Raw genomic sequence first — 20,455 nt, forward strand, 5'->3', positions numbered from 1 at the left:
TGCTGGAGTTCTTTTGAAGCATCAGCAATCATGCAAACAAGGGAATATTTAAAAAGAAAAATCAACTTACCTGTTAAAATTCGATGTTCCTTGAATAATTGTAGATGATGTTGCTACGTGGGAGATGTATTTGGAGTTGGGACATGTAAGATAGTCAATACCCATGAATTTGGAGGTGCTAGTTTCTGTGTGGTGACATAATAGAAATACGAAACTTTGTAGTGGAGGAGGCGTACTGGTTTGGGGTTGGGATTTTTTTGACTGCGTATAGGAATACAATGTTTTGATTTTTTTATAGGACCTCAAACTTCTTATTTAGCTTAATTGCTGCCTTACTAACTGTATCAATTCAAGATAGCTTGGGAAGTATTTTGGTAGTTTCAGTGTTGTAAGGCACTATGAAATAAATAATGATATTGATGTAATATTGACTTGTGTATGCTTTTTAAATAAATATTGCTATGAGTAGGCTTCAAAGCTTGTTTTAGTTACAGTTCACAGGTTTCAGAAGTACTGTTTGGTTTACTTGCTGTTGATATTTTTTAAAGTAATCTTTGCAGCCAAGACCTGTATAACTATTTAAAAATTATAATTATGCTTCTGCAGAATGTTGCTGGTGGTATGTGTACTTGTGGAACTAATGTTTTCTGAGTGTACTTCTTCTGTAAATACATTTTGGAATGTCGTATAAATGTCAGTAAACACAGGGTAAAAGGTAGTAACTTTGAGTTTATCGTATACTCCTTTATTTTGATCACTGTTCATTTATAGTAAGAAAGTACTACTTAAAGTACCCTTTTTTAAAAAAAGTACTGCTCTTAGATACTCATAGACTTAATTGTTTCATGTGATGTTGGGTTTTTTTGTTTGTTTTTAGGAAACTATGAGCTGAAAGATAAAGAGGATCAGTTTGGAAGAACTCCACTTATGTACTGTGTGTTGGCTGACAGGCTGGACTGTGCAGAGGCATTGCTGAAGGCTGGAGCTGATGTTAACAGAGCTGATCGTAGCCGAAGAACTGCTCTCCATCTTGCCGCACAAAAGGTAATTACTTTAAAAGTCCTCTGACATCATATAAACTTGCAGCATTCACAACAGGTGTAAAGGAGATTTTCTTGTATTGAGTAAGTGTTGTATCTTTAGAGGCTTTCATTATTTTAGAGGCAAATAATGCTATGAGTTTTTTAAAAACTTGGCCTATCCCAAAGTAGATATTTTGAGAGGGGTTTTTTTTATATTTTCATATTTTTATTCAGTGTATTTGTAGCTGCCTGCAGAGACAGTATAATTCATTGCTGTTTTAAAAACTTGTACTTTCTAGGAAAAATAGCCTTGTCTATTTTGGGATAGCCAGTTCTAAGTAAAGACTAAATATTGTGCACTCTGATACTCCTTAGGATGTTAACAATAATTTCAGTGGATATCAGGCCGTATACTGTTAATGCCGTGTCTGAGAATTTCAAGTATATGGAATACCAAATGATTTCCAGGCCTAGGAGGATAATGCATTACTGTGTGTTTTTCCGTCTACAATTTTAGTCTATAATATTGTCCAATTACTTTGTCCCACTGAAGAGGTGCTAAAGGAAGTATTCAACAGTAAAATCAAAGGTGATTTAAAGTGTAACTTCAGAGCTGAAATAAATTGTGAGTGTGTTTAGAGCTGGGGGAAGTGTCCACAGTTACAGAAGAATGAGCAAACTGCTGACAGGAGAAGGAAAAAAAAAAGGTGGGTTGGCTAGCTAACCAAGAAGGTTGAGTTTAAATAAACTACGAAAAAGACTCCACAGTGAGGATTAAATATGCAAACTGAAAGGAACAGCTTTTTATTTACTTTTTAACTTTTATAGTATGTTTAAAACTGTAATTACTCAAAAGTTAAAGTTATTTTGGCCATGTAAGCTGTGTCTTTTGGTACCAGTTAGAGTGCCTGCCACGATTTTTGTAGCAAACCATTTCTGTTTGAAATAGCTTGTCCCCTGTTCATAATCATTCATATTATTCTGATGTTTTATATATTTTTTAATATATGCTGCATTTTATTTTGTTTTGTTGCAGTTACGTTTACATAAAGGTAGCTGTGATATGGCCACAGTATTTAGTAAGGAGTAGTATTTGCAATTGAATAGAGAACCATTTGGGAAGATTATAAGATGGCATTGTTCAGTTACAATTGCATGAGAGTCCATAAGCACTGTGTGGTCTGTGTTACTGCATCCCTTGTTGGGAATTAAGTGTTCATTTACTATTCTAAATTTACAAATTCCTTGGGTAAAAATGTTAACTGTTAAAAGCTAGTGTGAATGCACTGTTGAAATGTGTACAGTGATGCACTACATTACTTGACTACCATTGCAGTTAGTTACAGTAGGTTATAGTTGAGTTGAAATAGGCCAATTCATCTATTTGGTTACATACCACCACACCCTGATGAAGTATTTCAGACATCGTCATAACCTCATCTCTAGTGTACCAGAGTTAACTTCATATTTCAAAGTGACCATCTTACTGTGAACGTTGTTGTTTCAAAGGTGTTTCATAAATGTAACAATGTCAGAGACTTTAAAAATTGCTGTAAGATACTTATACTTGCCTGGTGTTCATACAGGCTTTAGATTTTATGATGTGATCTCACATGAACATTTTAATAATATTAAAAACTTAATTTTAAAAATTACATTTCCCCCAGGTTTTTAAAATACATTGTAGCATATCAAAACAATATAAATTCTTGTTTAAATCTTTGTCTGTATGTTCATATAACGGATATTTGTACTGCAGCTGTTCAAGGCAAAGAGATATTTTGCCTTGGCATAATATCAATTAACTGCATGTGCTCTCTATTTGCTTTATGTCTTGCTGCAATCATGAAAGGGCAGTTTGTACCACGTGATACTTGGACCATCTTAGATGTGTTTTCAGTTGACAGTGCAGCTGAAAAAAAAAGGTACTGTCTTTACCTCATGCTGTTTTAGCAGAAGATTTTACGTGGTCACCCACTTGTTGTGTAATCTACTAGATAGATGTGATTCACCCCATAGCCACGTAAGCACTTGTGCCATCATAGTGTGGGGATAGCTCAAAGTGGTCAGGACTCAGCCCTTGCAGCTGTTTAGCAGTCCTGAGAAACTGCATTCTGTGCCTGCTTCTCGGTTACTTACCGTTGATGTCAGCTTACGAAATTAACATGTGTGTAAAATTTTGTCTTCAGACTTTCCTTATTAACATTTTAAAATCTGCATTTCTGTCATGAATGACTTCTGCAAAGTATATAAAATTTAAATTCAAAACAACTTCATGTTTCATGCAATTTGGACTGTTTAACTAAAGTTTTGCATTCTTCTTATTCGTCTCTGATACTTTTGGTTTGTGTTCTCCCCTAATGTAAGGGCAAATTTTTATTTTTTTTTCACCAATGTAAATCTCCAGTAAGTCTTCAGTAACCAATACTGAAAGTTGACTTTCAGACAGGAAAAGAAAAATGCTGTGAGATAACCCATTTCCAAAGTTTTATTGACAATGTTGGTTAATCATGAATCTATGTATTTACCAGGGCAACTTTATAGTTTCCTTGTATTCAAGCTAAGGAGTCAGTCAGTCACTGTCCTGCACTTCTTCAAATCCGATTTACAGGACTTTCGAAATCTGCATTCATTTGTAGTCACAGAATGACAGTGCTTGGAGACTTCAGATTCCTCAACTGCACTTGATTTACATCCTAATTTTCATTTTCTTTGGAGAGAGAGGTTAAGATTAATGCACAAATCTTTACATGCAGCCAGTGGAGAGGCTGCACAAAGACACTTTTCCACACATGCGTTCTCAGCTAAAGCAGATGGATGTAAGCTGCAGTGAGGTTTCCTGATCAGGAACCTTCCTCTCTAGATACTACTATTACTTTTGCCATTTTTTTGCTGTCTCCTGAGAGTACTTTTGGAACACTGTACTTGTCAGATCGCAGCAGACATCCTGAGGACTAGAGTTTGTTGCCAGAATATTTGAGTCTCTTTAGGTTATCATTCTACAGCTTCCTTTAAAAGTCCCTTTGCAGGTGTTGCTCTGAAACAGTCTTGCCGTTGATTTGACAAAAAATGGTCTCTGCTGTATTTGGGAGCTGCAGAACTGTCTCGGAGGCAAAGAGTTTATGAGAAGATATTCTTCTAACACCAAACGGAAAGAATGATTTAGCCATCTTGGACAGAAGGAAGCTGAATGTCTTTCTTCACGTGTTTAGATTCAAGATGGTGACTTTCCCATTAGTAGTACTGGTTAGCAAAAGAAAAATTGGTTTCATTCTCTGCAGGATGCTTTTTGCCAGTTGTCTGTCTTTTTGCCAGAGAATCGTGCAATACTGCGTTCCCTCAGTATCAGCTAAAACTACAGCTGACATAAGGTTCTTTACTTTGTTTTTTCTCCAGCATCAAGTGCTAAAGTATTGGCAGAAATGCCTGCTCACTTGAGATGAAGCTATTCCCGTTTTTCTGTCTGGAGATTTCGATGATAAAGGGGCTGCCAGCTTATGTCTTTCAGTCCTAGTAAAATAGCTTGTATGGTTTTGGTTTTGTGGTTGTTTGTTTTTTTTTTTTATCCCTGTAATAGAACAAACATCCAGAAATGTGGAGTAGCCCTGAATTCAGTCATAAATTGTCAGTATTGAGTAAAATGAATTAGGATTCTAATGGCCTTTTTTCTCTAGGATGGATTTCTGGTTGGATAGGACTTAAATGAATAGCTGTAACATCATTCCATTAACACTTATTTACAAACCTGGCTATAATTGGTGAGTGTGTGTATACATATACATAGGTACATATCAGCTCTCTATTATATTTTATTTTGAACTTCCACCTCTCTGCAAGTTTTATACTTCCAGCAACATAATGTTTGTTATTACTGTTGCATAAGGATTTTATTTCATAGAAGCATTTCTTCCAGTCCTTCAGAATGCTAACAACCACATCCAGTGTTCAAAATTAAATTTCTTGTTTGTTAATAGAGACTTCTTCCTACAGCATTACCCATATGGTCATAAAAACTATGATCTGATGTGATAGTGTCTCACAGTAGTTCCTTAATACTTCATCTTTTCGTAATGGCACCTCTAACTCCTTTTTAGGTAGTTACTTTGGTACTTGCATGTGTATAGTTGATCTCCTCCTGCCTGTTCTGCTGCACTCAAGTGCCCACAAGTGTCCTAGAAGCCATCTTTCAGAACTGTGAGTTGTCAAAATAAGTCTGCTTTGCTTTGGATAGCAGTGAACAGTATCAAAATTTCTGCACTTGGTATAAATGCTGTTCATAGTCTCTGTCAAAAATACTTCTGATAGCATAGCTAGTCAGACTGACCCATGCTATTCCACATTCTTTCAGGTCCAAGGGTTTCATCAAATGCGGTTTTAATATCTAGATCATCTTTACTGGTTAATGAGGAAACTGAGATATCAGAACTCAAAGTTGCTATGTCATGCTTGTCTTGCCATGCTTCATCCAAATGGCTTTTGTCACTGGAGCATCTCTACAAAGCAATAGTTACCTGGAAAGATGTATCAGGTTCTCAACAAAGAGTTCTTGTAATCTCCCTGTTTTAGACTTCATTAATGTCATTCTGGACTATTGCAGGAAGTAAGAGTTAGGATATTCCCTCACTTTCTGGTTCACCTAGCCACCTTTCTTTGACAGCAGATTAAGTGTAAGTGGTCTCACACCTTTTGTCCTGGGTTTGGCCAGGACAGGGTTAATTTTCACCGGACTCCAGGAAGGGCACAGCCGGGGGGTGGGGGCTGACCCCACCTGGCCAAACAGACCCCGGTATTCCATACCATGTGCCCTCACGCTGGGTTCCGGGGTGGGGGGGGGGGGGGGGGGCGGCGCGGCAGGAACTGACTTGCGGCTTGGGGGGGCACGGTGCCGGTCCTGTTCGGGAGAGTGGCTGTCTGGGTTGTACAGTTCGTTGTTGTGTTTTCTCCTTATCTGTACCGTTGTTGTTCCTGTTCGCTTTGTTTGCTGTTCTGTTAAACTGCCCTTATCCCGACCCACCAGTTTCTGCCTCTTTCTTTCCATTCTCCTCCGCACGGCGGCGGGGGGAGGGGTGGCCGCGTGGCGCTTTTGTTGCCAGCGGCAGCCGAAACCAAGACATTAAATTGGCGCTCGAGCGTGGGGCGGGGATAACGGCAGGGCTGAGCAGCGGGTGTTCAAACTGCTTTCTTAGATTTTGTTAAATTTTGTTATACGCATTTTTCTGCGTTAAGTAGTCACCGGTAAAAAAAACGTTTCTGACTTTGATCAAGTGGCTCTGCTATGTAAATCCGTACTTGCACTATGTGTTCATTGCCATGCTGTTCATCATCACTGGGAAAAGGACCAGGATGATGATTTTCCTCTACTGTACGATATCGCCTTATGACATGATAACATCAATGTGCATGAAATTAGGCTTGTATTTGTATGCGGCACTGTGCTCATTTCCATACCTCGGGTCCTGTGTCTTAGAATATGTGAATAATCAAACCCAATCTGTGGGGAAAACCGGAGGGGATACCCTCCCCCACTCTTTTGCCCCCCCCCCCCCCTCCTTCAGGCTGGTCCTAACGGTTTTTGAGAATTTCCAGTACCCGTGGGATGCTCAGGCCAGCACTCTCCTTTTGTTCTCCCTCCTGAATGGGTTGCAGCTTTTGTTTAGGGTTAAACAAGTCGTTAAGAACATCGTGCAGAGACCTGCCCCGGGGCCGGATAGCTGTGAGTGGCTGGGTGTGTGGGACAGCATGGGCAGGTGTCTAGAGCAGTGGGCACCTGCAGTGTGTTTTAAACTCACCCCTGAACACATACAGAATCCGGACAATCTGGTAAAATATCTGAAAAAAGTGTGCTGTCACCCTGGGAACTCCAGAGAGACACAGATCACTGCAATGTGCTGGGGTCTGGCCCACACCTACCGAGCCCTGTTCAACACTGTTCAGTGCCTTAAAGGGGAAAGGGGGGGAAATGAAGCGGCAGGCACTGCGGTTGGCGCTGCCCCCCCAGCCGGCTCTGCAGCCCCTCCAGCCCAGCAGGCAGTCACAGCCCCCCAGACTGGCACCACGGCTGCTGCAGCCACTGGCGTGGTCCCGACTCCCCCAGTGGGCACAGCAGCTGCTCCAGCCCCAGGTCCAGCCACAGGCACAGTGACTGAGCCCAGTGACCAACCCGTGCCGGTAGCAGTCGCCCCTGTAAAACTAAAGACAGACGCAAAGAGAGCAGATCGCTCCGGGAGGGATGACGATGAGCCAGGGTCATCACGGGAGATAGAGACAGAGATCATCACCCGGTCCCTGTCCCTGGGCGAGCTGCGAGACATGCGGAAAGATTTCAGCCGCCACCCAGGCGAGCACATTGTCACCTGACTGCTGCAGTGCTGGGATGACGGGGCCAGCAGCTTGGAATTAGAGGGCAAGGAAGCCAAGCAGCTGGGATCCCTGGCCAGGGATGGGGGCATTGACAAGGCCATTGGGAAAAAGGAACAAATCCTCAGCCTCTGGAGGAGACTTCTGTCAGGCGTGAGGGAGAGATACCCCTTCAGTGACGATTTTGTATGTTATCCTGGCAAGTGGACCAATATGGAAAGGGGTATTCAGTACTTGAGGGAATTAGCTGTGCAGGAGCTGGTTTACTGTGACACAGACGATGAGCAGGTACCCACAGACCCAGATGAACTCCAGTGCTCACAAGCCATGTGGAGGAAGTTTGTGCGGAGCGCACCCTCCTCATATGCCAACTCACTGGCAGTTGTAAACTGGAAAAGTAAAGACACACCAACAGTGGATGAGGTGGCTGTTAGACTCCGGCAATATGAGGAAAGTCTCTCTTCCTCCCTTGTCTCAGCCGTGGAGAAACTGGTCAAGCGACTAGAAAGGAATATGTCCTACTCCCCACCTGTACGGGCCAGTGTCTCAGCTATTAGGGGCAAGCGTTTCTCTGCTCAGGAGAGGGAATACAGAGGCTATACACCCCGGGGCACCCTGTGGTTCTACCTGCGTGACCACGGAGAGGACATGAGGAAGTGGGATGGAAAACCCACCTCAAGTCTAGAGGCACGAGTCCGTGAGTTGCGAGGTAAAACAATCACAAAAGGGGATTCTGTTAAGAAAAATGCTGCTCCAGTTTCCAGCAGCCAGCTCTCCAGACCAGGTAGACAGTTTGATTTTGATTCCGATCCTCTGGAGGGGACCTCCAAGTCATTTTTACAGCAGGTGAGCAGCAATTTCTCTGACCAGGATTAGAGGGGCCCTGCCTCCAGCCAGGTGGAGGAAAGGGACAACCGGGTTTATTGGACGGTGTGGATTCGGTGGCCTGGCACGTCAGATCCACAAGAGTATAAAGCTCTAGTGGACACTGGTGCACAGTGTACTTTAATGCCATCAGAGTTCAAAGGGTCAGAGTCCATTTGCATTTCTGGAGTGACAGGTGGGTCCCAAGAGCTGAGTGTACTGGAGGCTGAAGTGAGCCTCACTGGGCAGGACTGGCAGAAGCACCCCATTGTAACTGGCCCCGAGACTCCGTGCATCCTTGGGATAGACTATCTTAGGAGAGGGTATTTCAGGGACCCAAAGGGGCATCGGTGGGCTTTTGGCATAGCTGCTTTGGAGACGGAAGAAATTAAACAGCTGTCCATTTTGCCTGGTCTCTCAGAGGATCCTTCCGTTGTGGGGTTGCTGAGGGTTGAAGAACAACAGGTGCCAATCGCGACCACAACGGTGCACCGGCGACAGTATCGTACCAACCGAGACTCCCTTCTCCCCATTCATCAGCTGATCCGCCAGCTGGAGAGTCAAGGAGTGATCACCAAAACTCGCTCACCCTTTAATAGTCCCTTATGGCCAGTGAGAAAGTCTACTGGAGAGTGGAGACTGACAATAGACTACCGTGGCCTGAATGAAGTCACACCACCGCTGAGTGCTGCCGTGCCAGACATGCTAGAACTTCAATATCAGCTGGAGTCAAAGGCAGCCAAGTGGTACGCTACAACTGACATTGCTAATGCATTCTTCTCCATCCCTTTGGCAGCAGAGTGCAGGCCACAGTTTGCTTTCACCTGGAGGGGCATCCAGTACACCTGGAATCAACTGCCCCAGGGGTGGAAACACAGTCCCACCATTTGTCATGGACTAATCCAGACTGCACTGGAAAAGGGTGAAGCTCCAGAACATCTGCAGGACGTCGACGACATCATTGTATGGGGTGACACAGCGGAGGAGGTTTTTGAGAAAGGGAAGAAAATAGTTCAGATCCTTCTGAAAGCTGGTTTTGCCATTAAGCGAAGTAAAGTCAAGGGACCTGCGCAAGAGATCCAGTTTTTGGGAATAAAATGGCAGGATGGGCGCCGTCAAATCCCAATGGATGTCATCAACAAAATAGCAGCTATGTCTCCACCAACCAGCAAAAAGGAAGCACAGGCCTTCCTGGGTGTTGTGGGTTTTTGGAGGATGCACATCCCAAATTACAGCCAGATTGTAAGTCCTCTGTACCACGTGACCCGGAAGAAGAATGATTTTGAATGGGGCCCTGAGCAACGACAGGCATTTGAACAGATTAAACGGGAGATAGTTCATGCCATAGCCCTTGATCCAGTCCGGTCAGGGCAGGATGTTAAAAACGTGCTCTACACCGCAGCTGGGGAGAATGGCCCAACCTGGAGTCTCTGGCAGAAAGCACCAGGGGAGACTCGAGGTCGACCCCTGGGGTTCTGGAGCCAGGGATACAAAGGATCCGAGGCCCGCTATACTCCCACTGAAAAAGAGACTCTGGCAGCATATGAAGGCATTTGAGCTGCTTCAGAAGTGGTCGGCACTGAAGCACAGCTCCTCCTAGCACCACGATTGCCGGTCCTGGGCTGGATGTTCAAAGAGAGGGTCCCCTCTACGCATCATGCCACCGATGCTACGTGGAGTAAGTGGGTCGTGCTGATCACCCAGCGCTCCCGAATGGGAAACCCCAGTCGCCCAGGAATTTTGGAGGTAATCATGGACTGGCCAGAAGGCAAAGATTTTGGAGCATCGCCAGAGGAGGAGGTGACACGTGCTGAAGAGGCTCCACTGTATATCCAGCTGCCAGAAGATAAGAAACAGTATGCCCTGTTCACGGATGGGTCCTGTCGCGTTGTGGGGAAGCAGCAGAGGTGGAAGGCTGCTGTATGGAGCCCTACACGACAAGTCGTGGAAACTGCCGAGGGAGAAGGTGAGTCGAGGCAGTTTGCAGAGGTGAAAGCCATCCAGCTGGCTTTAGACATTGCCAGTCGAGAGAAGTGGCCAGTGCTCTGTCTTTACACCGACTCTTGAATGGTGGCCAATGCCTTGTGGGGGTGACTGCAGCAGTGGAAGAAGAACAATTGGCAGCGCAGAGGCAAACCTATCTGGGCTGCCCCATTGTGGCAAGATATTCCTGCCCGGCTAGTGCAGTTGGTTGCAAAAGTCCGTCACGTGGATGCCCACGTGCCTAAGAGTCGGGCCACTGAAGAACATCAAAACAACCACCAGGTGGATCAGGCTGCTAAGATTGAAGTGGCCCAGGTAGATCTGGACTGGCAACATAAGGGTGAACTGTTTATAGCTTGGTGGGCCCATGACACCTCGGGCCACCAAGGAAGAGACACGACATACCGATGGGCTCGTGACCGAGGGGTGGACTTGACCATGGACACCATCGCATAGGTTATCCATGAATGTGAAACATGCGCTGCAATCAAGCAAGCCAAGCGGGTAAAGCCTCAGTGGTATGGAGGACGATGGCTAAAATATAAATATGGGGAGGCTTGGCAGATTGACTACATCACACTGCCACAAACCCGCCAAGGAAAGCACTATGTGCTCACAATGGTGGAGGCCACCACCGGATGGCTGGAAACCTACCCTGTGCCCCATGCCACTGCCCGGAATAGCATCCTGGGCCTGGAAAAACAAGTCCTGTGGCGACATGGCACTCCCGAAAGAACTGAGTCGGACAACGGGACTCATTTTCGTAACAGCCTCATAGACATCTGGGCCAAAGAACACGGTATCAAGTGGGTGTATCACACCCCCTACCACGCACCAGCCTCGGGAAAGATCGAGCGGTACAATGGGCTGCTAAAAACCACTTTGAGGGCAATGGGGGGTGGGACTTTCAAAAATTGGGATACTCATTTAGCAAAGGCCACCTGGTTGGTTCACACCAGAGGGTCCACCAACCGGGCTGGTCCTGCCCAGTCAAAACCTCAGCGCCCTGTAGAAGGGGATAAAGTCCCTGTAGTGCACATGCGGAACATGTTAGGGAAGACGGTTTGGGTTAGTCCTGCCTCGGGCAAAGGCAAGCCCGTCCGCGGGATTGCTTTTCCTCAAGGGCTTGGGTGTACCTGGTGGGTAATGCGGAAGGATGGGGAAGTCCGATGTGTACCTCATGGGGATTTGATTTTGAGCGAGAATAGTCCATAAATAAATTGTATAACGTTAATTGTTAAATAACCCTGTCACTGTCTGTTATCACTGTTATAATTGTTATATTTTGTACCAGTAGTAGCATAGTAAGAATCGTCCAGATTAAAGAAGGATGGACTTTTTTGATGAAAACCTAGCAGAGCAGAGCGATGATGGAACTGGACCTGGTTTTCAACAACTGGCATCCAGCAACTTCATCAAGATCAACATCTCCTGCAGACTGTGGGCACGGGCCGCACCAGATACATCAGCCGTGAGCTCCGGATGCAGCAAGTGACCGCCCATCACCACACATCACCTCTCCTGCCACGGAAGACCATAACGACAGATGGAGCCTGAAGTCATGGATTAAATGAACCCAATGGACACTTTAGAGTGATGATCCATAGACTAAGGGAATGATATCTGGAGAGAGGACAAGTGGTGGTGATCAACTGGACAATGGGGGACCTGGGCATGACATAGATGGTATGGAATAAGGGGTGGATAATGTCCTGGGTTTGGCCAGGACAGGGTTAATTTTCACCGGACTCCAGGAAGGGGCACAGCCGGGGGGTGGGGGCTGACCCCACCTGGCCAAACAGAGCCCGGTATTCCATACCATGTGACGTCAAGCTGGGTTCCGTGGGGGGGGGGGGGGCGGCGGGAACTGACTCACGGCTTGCGGGGGCGCGGTGCCGGTCCTGTTCGGGAGAGTGGCTGTCTGGGTCGTGCGGTTCGTTGTTGTGTTTTCTCCTTATCTGTACCATTGTTGTTCCTGTTTCCCTCTGTTTGCAGTTCTGTTAAACTGCCCTTATCCCGACCCACCAGTTTCTGCCTCTCTCTTTCCATTCTCCTCCGCACGGCGGCGGGGGGAGGGGCGGCCGTGTGGTGCTTTTGTTGCCGGCGGCAGCCGAAACCAAGACACCTTTGCAGAAAGTTCCTCAAGTTAAAGTTAGGGTCAGAAATTTCGTCTCTTAATACTACTTGAAATAGCAATGCTCTTTGAAAGCAACCGTGGTTATACATTGGTATGATAACCTTTGATGAATGGTTGCTTAATGATAATAATTGTGTTCTTAATGAGAAGTTTTCCATTTGGTGATGGACTTCCTTTGTATTACAGCTTTTAAGCTTTACACATCTGTTGGTCTAAAAAAGATTCTTAGCATGAATAAGGAGCTAGAAAGTTAAACTCTTTACTTAAATGTTACAAATATATCTTTTCTTTTGATGGATAATATTCAGAATATTCTACAATGCAATTTGAGGTGATGGGGTGACAATAATTTCATGTAACTGTAGAAATTTCCACTGCAGACATGTACATCTGAGCTAGTCACCTAGATCACTTTCAAAAGTTAATGCACTTTAGGGTGCAGTTCATTCACCCTGAAGTATAGATAAGTACCTTAGGACACACTGACTAGCTCAGTCATCCTTTCAGGCATGTGACTCACGTAGGTTTTGATGTTGCTGATGTCTGAATTGTGACGAATCTTACCCAAGACATACAATTTTTAGGAAGCCATCTTTTTCAGTTCTTCATTGACATGATCTTTTCACAGAATCATAGAGTGGTTTGGATTGGAAGGGACCTTAAAGATCATCTAGTTCCAACCCCCCTGCCATGAGCAGGGACACCTTCCACTAGACCAGGTTTCTCAGAGCTCCATCCAAGCTGGCCTTGAACACTACCAGGGAGGGGACAGGTGTAGTAGCTGTCTTTTCTTCATCAGACTTACGATGGAGATATTTCAGTATTTGTATGCAGAAAGCCATGTAAATGAAGTTACTTGCTTTTTCTTCTTGTGTCATCTTTTGTTCCACTACAAAAGTGGAATGTTTTGGTGTCTCTCGTTAAACGGGCAGGTCTCCGAAGCAATTTTGAAAAGGAGCACACCCTTAAAAACAAAAGAAAAAAAAAAAAAAGAAAAAAAGGAGAGGTCTAGTCATTAACTTCAAAAAATTTAAATTAAAAAACAGTCGAGCAAAAAAGAGCCAAAAAACCCAAACCCACTGGAAAATGATACAAATTATTTGCAGGAGTGCACCTGTGAAGATTGTCGTAGGAGTTTCAGAGGGCAGTTGTGACATCGTGAACATGGATGTAATTTATCAGGAGCTGAAACAGTGACTGATTGCAACAGAAGTGAAATCATTAACATAATTTGCCAGTGATTTCACACTGAGGAATTGTATTACTACGTGCGTACAGATCGTTTAAGCTGGTAGAACTTAAATTATTATGAAATAAACATACTGTGGGGGCAGATATGAGTACTGGGATTCCAGTTTAACTACAGACATTCATTTTTTCTTGTAAGCATTCTGGCAGCAATTTGCTTCTTGTCTTAAGTTGCAACTTGCTTAAACACCCACGTGATACTTCTGAATGGAAGTGTTTCTACATACCCAAATTACCTGTATATGATTTTTTCATTGATCTTTCATTAAGTAATTCCAGTTTAATATAAGGAAAAAAACAGGCCTGCTTCTTTCAGAATTTCTCACAGAGAATGCTCACTTATTAGCAAGCATCCTCTGTTTAATCTAGGGAAGTAACAATCTCTATGAATTCCCCAAGCACAGCCTTTTGTGTTAACAAGGATAGAAGAAAGAATTCAGTAGTTTTGTTGTTGGATACTAATAATATGCACTTGAAATAATCTATCAGGATGTTCAGCTCTCAGGAGAATATTAATTTTCGTTTTGGGAAGATTAATACCACCCCAGTGGGAAAATGTGGCTTTCATTATCTAGAAGTATTAAATATTCTGTAGGTTATATTAACTCTTTGCTGACACAGTTATTAATAAATAAGAGTACATCCAGGCTGCAGTTAGGAATTCTGTGTTAAAGTAGGGGGGTGTATTTTAATGATCTTCAGTTGTAATTTTTCTCAAACTAGAAAAAGTGGTTGTTCGTGTATACTCACCAGTAACCACACAGGTGAAGAAGGAAGTAAGAAAAGACAGCCTGTGGAAGGATAAGACATGGCAGAAAATTAGAAACAGAATGTAATCTGTAGTTCACTTAACTTATGAAAGCTTATCCCCAAGTCTTACCTAATGAGTACATTCAGGGTAGTCCAAAAGCCCCAAAACCAGAATGTGATTTCCCCTTTCTTGTCCAAGTAAAAGATGTTTGTATTAAAAGCTCCTGAATAAAACTTGCCTGGGAGCAAGCTTATATTTTTTTCCTTTACTACCTTTTTCAAGATGTGTTTTGTAGAGCTATAGTCTCTCAAATCATTCATGAGGCATTATTTGAGCTGCATAAAAGAGCACATGTGCTTCTAACCTTCTTTCCTAATCTATATCATGAAAAGAAATATATCACGCTGCCTTTCAGAGATGATGGTGGTCAGTTCATGTTCCCTGACCCCTTTTCACAACTGCAAAACTGCTCACTGTTCAGTGAGTTGGCAGAAAATGAACTCTACAAAATAATGATTCTTTTTCTGCCTCTTTAGCACAGGTCCTCATGCTCCCAAAAGCTTTTCACTATTGGTTGTGCTGATGCTACTGTTGATCTGTGCCGTAAGCCTAATTGAAATGGTTAAAAATAACTGCAGGAAAAGTTTGGGAGAAAAAAATTGACGTTGTTACAGAGATCTGATTTACAATACGGTCCCCCAGAAAGTTGTGCTGTCACTGCTGAGGAAGAATAATAAAGCAGCTGAAGACTGTGCAGGGCTCTAACTTCCTGAATGAACCTTGACATCATGAAAAAGACTCTTAAAACCTAAGATAAGAATTAAGCAGTGTTCCATTTGAGTTGAGGGAGGACAAGGGAAGCGTTTTGAAATTTTTTTAATGTGATAAATAGTAGCTGTAGCTTTCTTTCAGGATCTTGTATGTGTCTCTAACTCTGCTACAGACTGTTCTTTAGATTTCATTAATACTTCTGTTTGCCTCTGCATTAACCTGTCTTGATTTAGTGATCAGTGAGCAAAATACTAAAGTATGAAATGGTGATCTTGAAATCAAAGTATTGATCTCCTCTTGTGAAACTTAACGTTCCAACATAGCTCCAGGGCACCTTAAATTTCATTATTTCTCCACTGAAACATTCAGGGTGGCTTGGAACATGTTCATACACAAAAAAAAAAAATACAAGGTAGAAGCATCTTGTGGAGACCAGCATTAGGTAAGCTCTTTTGCATGTAGCTAGAGAAAGAGATGATTGGTCTGAAAGTGTTCTGGGAAATCAAGCAACAATAGATATTAAGAGAATGGTCAGAACACTGCCTTGTATATTCTTCAACTTCAGAAATTCTGTATCTTCATTCGTTAGCACATCACAGATGTGAAGGAGAGGGAAGGCTTCCCAAATCAGTTGTAGTAAACATTATAGAGCAGTGTAACTGAGGCCAACTGGAGCCCAGGTTCGTGTGGGTACTTTAGCTTTCTGTAAAAGCTTGACAATGGTTTTGTTGATATGGGGACCTTGATTTGGGCATTACTTTGCAAGACAGCTATGTGATTCTAGTATTTTGAGGCAATGTATTTTCAGCTTACACACTTTGTCACTCCTTAGAAGAAGGTAAGAGCATGCATATTGTTGGTTGCTCATTAAGTGTTAAGTCACTGTAGTGGTAGCCAGCAATCAGCTGTCTCTGCTGTCAAACTGTGTATTAAAATCCAGCCAGTTCTCTTGTCTGCAGAAGAGAAAACTGTGGAAATACTGTTCTACAAGTCAAGTTTCAGTTGCATAGCAGATACTAATGCATCTGAATCTGATTTCTCACTGGTTTTATGTTAGTATAAAATCACAGTTTAAGACAAGGCTATGCAAAAATTTACATGCCAAAGTAGCTCTTTTGACTTCAAGATCAGAATTTCAGAGCAGCTAAAGATCAGACTTTGTCTCTATACAGACTGCACTGATAAATATGGTGTGAATGTCGTTAGGCTACAGCGCATGTAAAACTGACTCTTTTAAATTGCTTTAGTAACTGTTGGTTACTAAACTTGCATATTCTTATAAACTGTATTTGAAAATATTGCTTGCAATTTGTCACTACCTCACTGAATATACCTACTTTGCAGTAGTCATTCTGAGCATCAAAGGAATTATCACATGGCTAAACAAAAAATGTAGTGTCTGTCATTGTCTTTGGATAGGACTGGATTGTGCCAGAGAACAAATAAAGCTGGGTGAGGCCCTAAAATGCCTTATACTATAAATATCTGACAGGTTTGCTCCATAGCCTGCTGTAGACAGAATGCTTCTACCTACTTCCACTTGTAATAGCAAAATACTATTTTTCCCCATTTAGAGTAATAGAAGTGAAAGCTGAAGGTGGATGGGCGAGGTTTAAAGAGAGGATTTGCAGCAGGAGCACTTGTGGCATATTTAGACAAATGCTACAAGATAGAGTATATTTGTGTGGAAAGGGATGGATTGAGCGTAGTGCCTTCTCTTGTACATGCACATGAAGTGGTGATCTCCAGTTGCCTACGGCAGTTGATGACTGGCAGCTGTCATTGTAGCATCCATATTTTGAAGAATTATGTTTTAATCATGAGGGCTACAAACCTAATTTAAGAGTAGAACAAAGAATAAATACATCTAAGGTTTTTGTGAAGATGAATGGATGGACTCTTGCTATGTGTGAAGGATATTCAGATACGATTCTCAAAGAGGTACGACTCCTGGGCCACAACTTAAAAAATGCAGCCGTATATGAGTTCTGATTGTGACCTAGAATGATGGAAAAGATTCACACTTATCAAGAATAGTGACATAAATTAAATGTTATAAGTAAGTATTGCAGACGAAAACTGGGGAATAATAATGGGGGAGCCAATTTACCAGGTTATTAAGTCTGATACTTACACAAAGGCATTTGTGTAAGTATTTTCTGATTTTTCTGATATGATTAGAAATGAAGAAGAATAGTAATTTTTCTTGATTACTTGGCACCAGCTAGTCCTCTAATAGAACATTGAGTTTTTAGCAATCATAGTTAAAGATTAAAAAAAAAAAAAAAAAAAAAAGCTCTTAAAATAATAAAAAGGGGGGAAAAAGGCCAAATGAGAATACTTTTAATGAACTAGGTAAAACCAGATTAGGGGAGTCATATGTATTCCTTTCCTATGTAAACAAGGTATGTGTTAAAAAGAATTAGAATCTGCTAAATAAGAACAGACCATAGCAGTAAATATAACGTAGGATAAGTAGGAGGTTTATAGTATAAACAATAAGGGAATTTTTCATGCTGGTAAACCTGAACAGCTCCCAAGAACACTGTGGACTAACTGTCACCCGTGAAGGCATAAATGTCTTTGTGTGAATAAGAGTTTGGATCAAGTTTGCTTAGTTCACCCCGGTGTGGAGGGTTGGGCTGGGTGCGCCGCTGGACTTCTGCTTGGGCAGAGGTCGGTGCTTCGGGGGGGCTCAGCATTAGGGATTCTGAGCTCACCTGGTTTTGGAAAGGATGGAATGGTATTAAAAACAGGTTTCATCACTGCAAATGAAAACATATCTACTAATGGTACCCTGCATTATTTGAAAATTTAAATATTTGTCTCCTCTTTGCAGTGATTTGTTGTATTTGGAGTACATTTTAGAGCAGTATAGTAATAATATAAATTTATTCCTAGAAATATTATATACAATTTCAACTTTTCATTTTTTTTACCAGTTTGCTTGAGTTTTGTGAGACTCAAGTTAACTAAATTTCCTCTAGGTTCATTTTTTTGTAAGCGCAGTAGTAATCTTAAGGGATCTGTTTGCCAAACTATTCGTTCTAACATCTATGTTTTGTGATATTACTGTACTGACATGCACATCTATTAAAGAGCTTAATCATCTGTGTCTGATTGAAGCGATTAGTAAATATGTGTTCATCCGTAAGAGTGTTTTGTAAACCTAAGAAGTTAAAATAGTGTGAGGACAAATACCACATAATTTGATTACTTTTTTTAATGAATAAATCATTTTACAATGTTTAGATTTTTTTAAGAAATAGCATTATGTTGCACTTGCATGTAGTTTCTTATATCTGTATGATCTAGATGTTACATAGTAACATTGTCCTCAGTTAAACCAGATTTTTCCAAAGTAGAATAGCAGATATTCATATCTTATGTCTTCTTTAGCTGAAGAAGCTTTTGTTTTACCTAAGTTTTAGTGGAATTTGATTTAATATTATTTTATTGTTAGAAGGCAATTTCACAAGTGTAGGAATCCCTTGCTGGAAAATACATTCTCTTTGGCGTAGTTCAGAAGTCAGCTAATGAATTATGGCCAAGTACTACTAATTGCCTTTTAACTGTTTGAAGAACTTGTGTATTTTTACTTGCATTATTCTTGTGATTGCATGATCTAAACAATGTTCCTGTGGTTGTGGTGTTTTAGGTTTTTTTCCTAATGTTCTCGCCATTTGTTGCATTAAACAGCCTCAGTCTGGGGACTGCGCCTCTGATCTAGCTGTTAATGCTTTTTGATAGTACCACTGTAAAAATGATAAATGTTGTTGCTACTTTTCGGTTTGCCTTAGAGTGATGTGACTTGTGAGGTCCTGTGTTACTTGATACTGCTTATTGTCCTAGAAATGGACTTTTTTTTTCTTAAGAAACAATTGAAGAAAATTTATGGTGATAAATTCAAATGATGTATTCCTGGCTTATATCACTCCATTAAAAAGAAAGGAAAAAATTGTAGATATTAAATGGAATAACAACCGTAACCTCTGTCTGTCATGTAGCTCGGTATTAGGACTCCTTTTTCAATGATGCAAATACTTGCCTGATGAGAACGCTTCCCAGCTCAGGCTTGGTTTTCTGGGGTTAATTTTCCCAGCGTTTCTGTCTGGACTGGAGAATAGCTCTGTGCAAAGGGAGTCAGTACAGCCTAGTGGAGAGCGGAGTCATAAGCATTTGCATCTCTGGAATGTTTTTATTGACGAGCAGCAGTCTGCTATTGACATTTGTGTCCCTTGATGATACTTCCATCCTAGCTTATCTTTGCTGGTCAAATGCCTTAATTGTTCTGGCCTTTAATTCAGTCAAAGTTGGAGCAGGAGTGGAAGAGAAAAGAGAAGGAACAGGTCTAACGGAGCATCAAGCTTGAGCTGTGAAGCTGCTGGCAACGATCAACCTGTCATAATGTTATGATTTGTTCATTTTTATACCATTTATTAGCCTTTACTTGTTGTGCCATTTGGCCTCCAGGGCGGATAAAGTGCTGTCTAATTTGGTAGGTTTGCTTCTGTCAGAGTGGCCTCGACAGAGAAGGTGTTAGCTGTAGTGACAAATAATCAATAGCTGTCGTTGTCATGAGGAACGTGAGTAGCTGGGCCTTTCATCTGGAGGATTAGAGGTCTAATTGGATTGAGAATAGGGAGGGTGGGCTGTTGGGTAACCCTGTCAGCTATGTTAAGCTGTCAAATGTCAGCCTTCCTGAAAGGAAGAAGGGATGGTTAGCTTTCAGAAACAAGGGAGAAGACATATGAAAGCATTTTAAAAAGTAATAGATAGAAAAGTAGAATAGGCTAACATATGCTTTAACCCCTTCTTGTTTAATTATATATCTCTCCAGGTAATGAGGATGCATGGCATGCGCGCTCTGTGTCTTGCTCACTCTCTCACACGCAGGCACACACACACATAGACAGACTGAATTTGGGTGAAACAGGTTAGGCAGTGTGATACCAAATCGGACTGGTTCTATGTCTTGAGAAAAAGACAGTTAACTACTCAGATGGGGAATGTAAATGTGAAAGATTATGACACAGGAGAGCAAAATAGCCACCAATGGAGGGAATCACTTAGCAGAAGCTATAAAGAAACTGAATATTTTGTTTTAATATTTTGCTTAAAGATTTGGCGGTCTGATGATACCAATATGTTTTTTGAGATATAAGCAGTTGTTTCAGTGTTGCTGGAAGTAGAATAAGTACTATGATCCAGTCCTGCATTGGACAATAAAATTGACAGTTGAATTTTGTCTGTATTTTCTTACAATTGTTGCTTTTGATCTCTTGCTTTCTGCCTGTTTCTTGGAAAAAGATTTGAATTATT

The 20,455-nt window shown here is 42.1% G+C and overlaps 1 protein-coding gene across 4 annotated transcripts in view; it reads left to right on the forward strand.

Moving 5' to 3' along the window:
* Window positions 1–20,455, forward strand: part of INVS (inversin) — a 108,569-nt gene that overhangs the window by 13,315 nt on the left and 74,799 nt on the right. For 3 of the 4 annotated variants that reach the window (XM_075416620.1, XM_075416621.1, XM_075416622.1), the window contains one exon: window positions 878–1,044. In XM_075416620.1, the coding sequence (XP_075272735.1) occupies window positions 878–1,044 (167 nt within the window). The remainder of the gene's footprint in view (window positions 1–877; window positions 1,045–20,455) is intronic. The other variant, XM_075416623.1, reaches the window with a different exon arrangement.

The sequence above is a fragment of the Opisthocomus hoazin genome, chromosome 3, assembly GCF_030867145.1.
Source record: "Opisthocomus hoazin isolate bOpiHoa1 chromosome 3, bOpiHoa1.hap1, whole genome shotgun sequence".
Lineage (NCBI taxonomy): Eukaryota > Metazoa > Chordata > Aves > Opisthocomiformes > Opisthocomidae > Opisthocomus > Opisthocomus hoazin.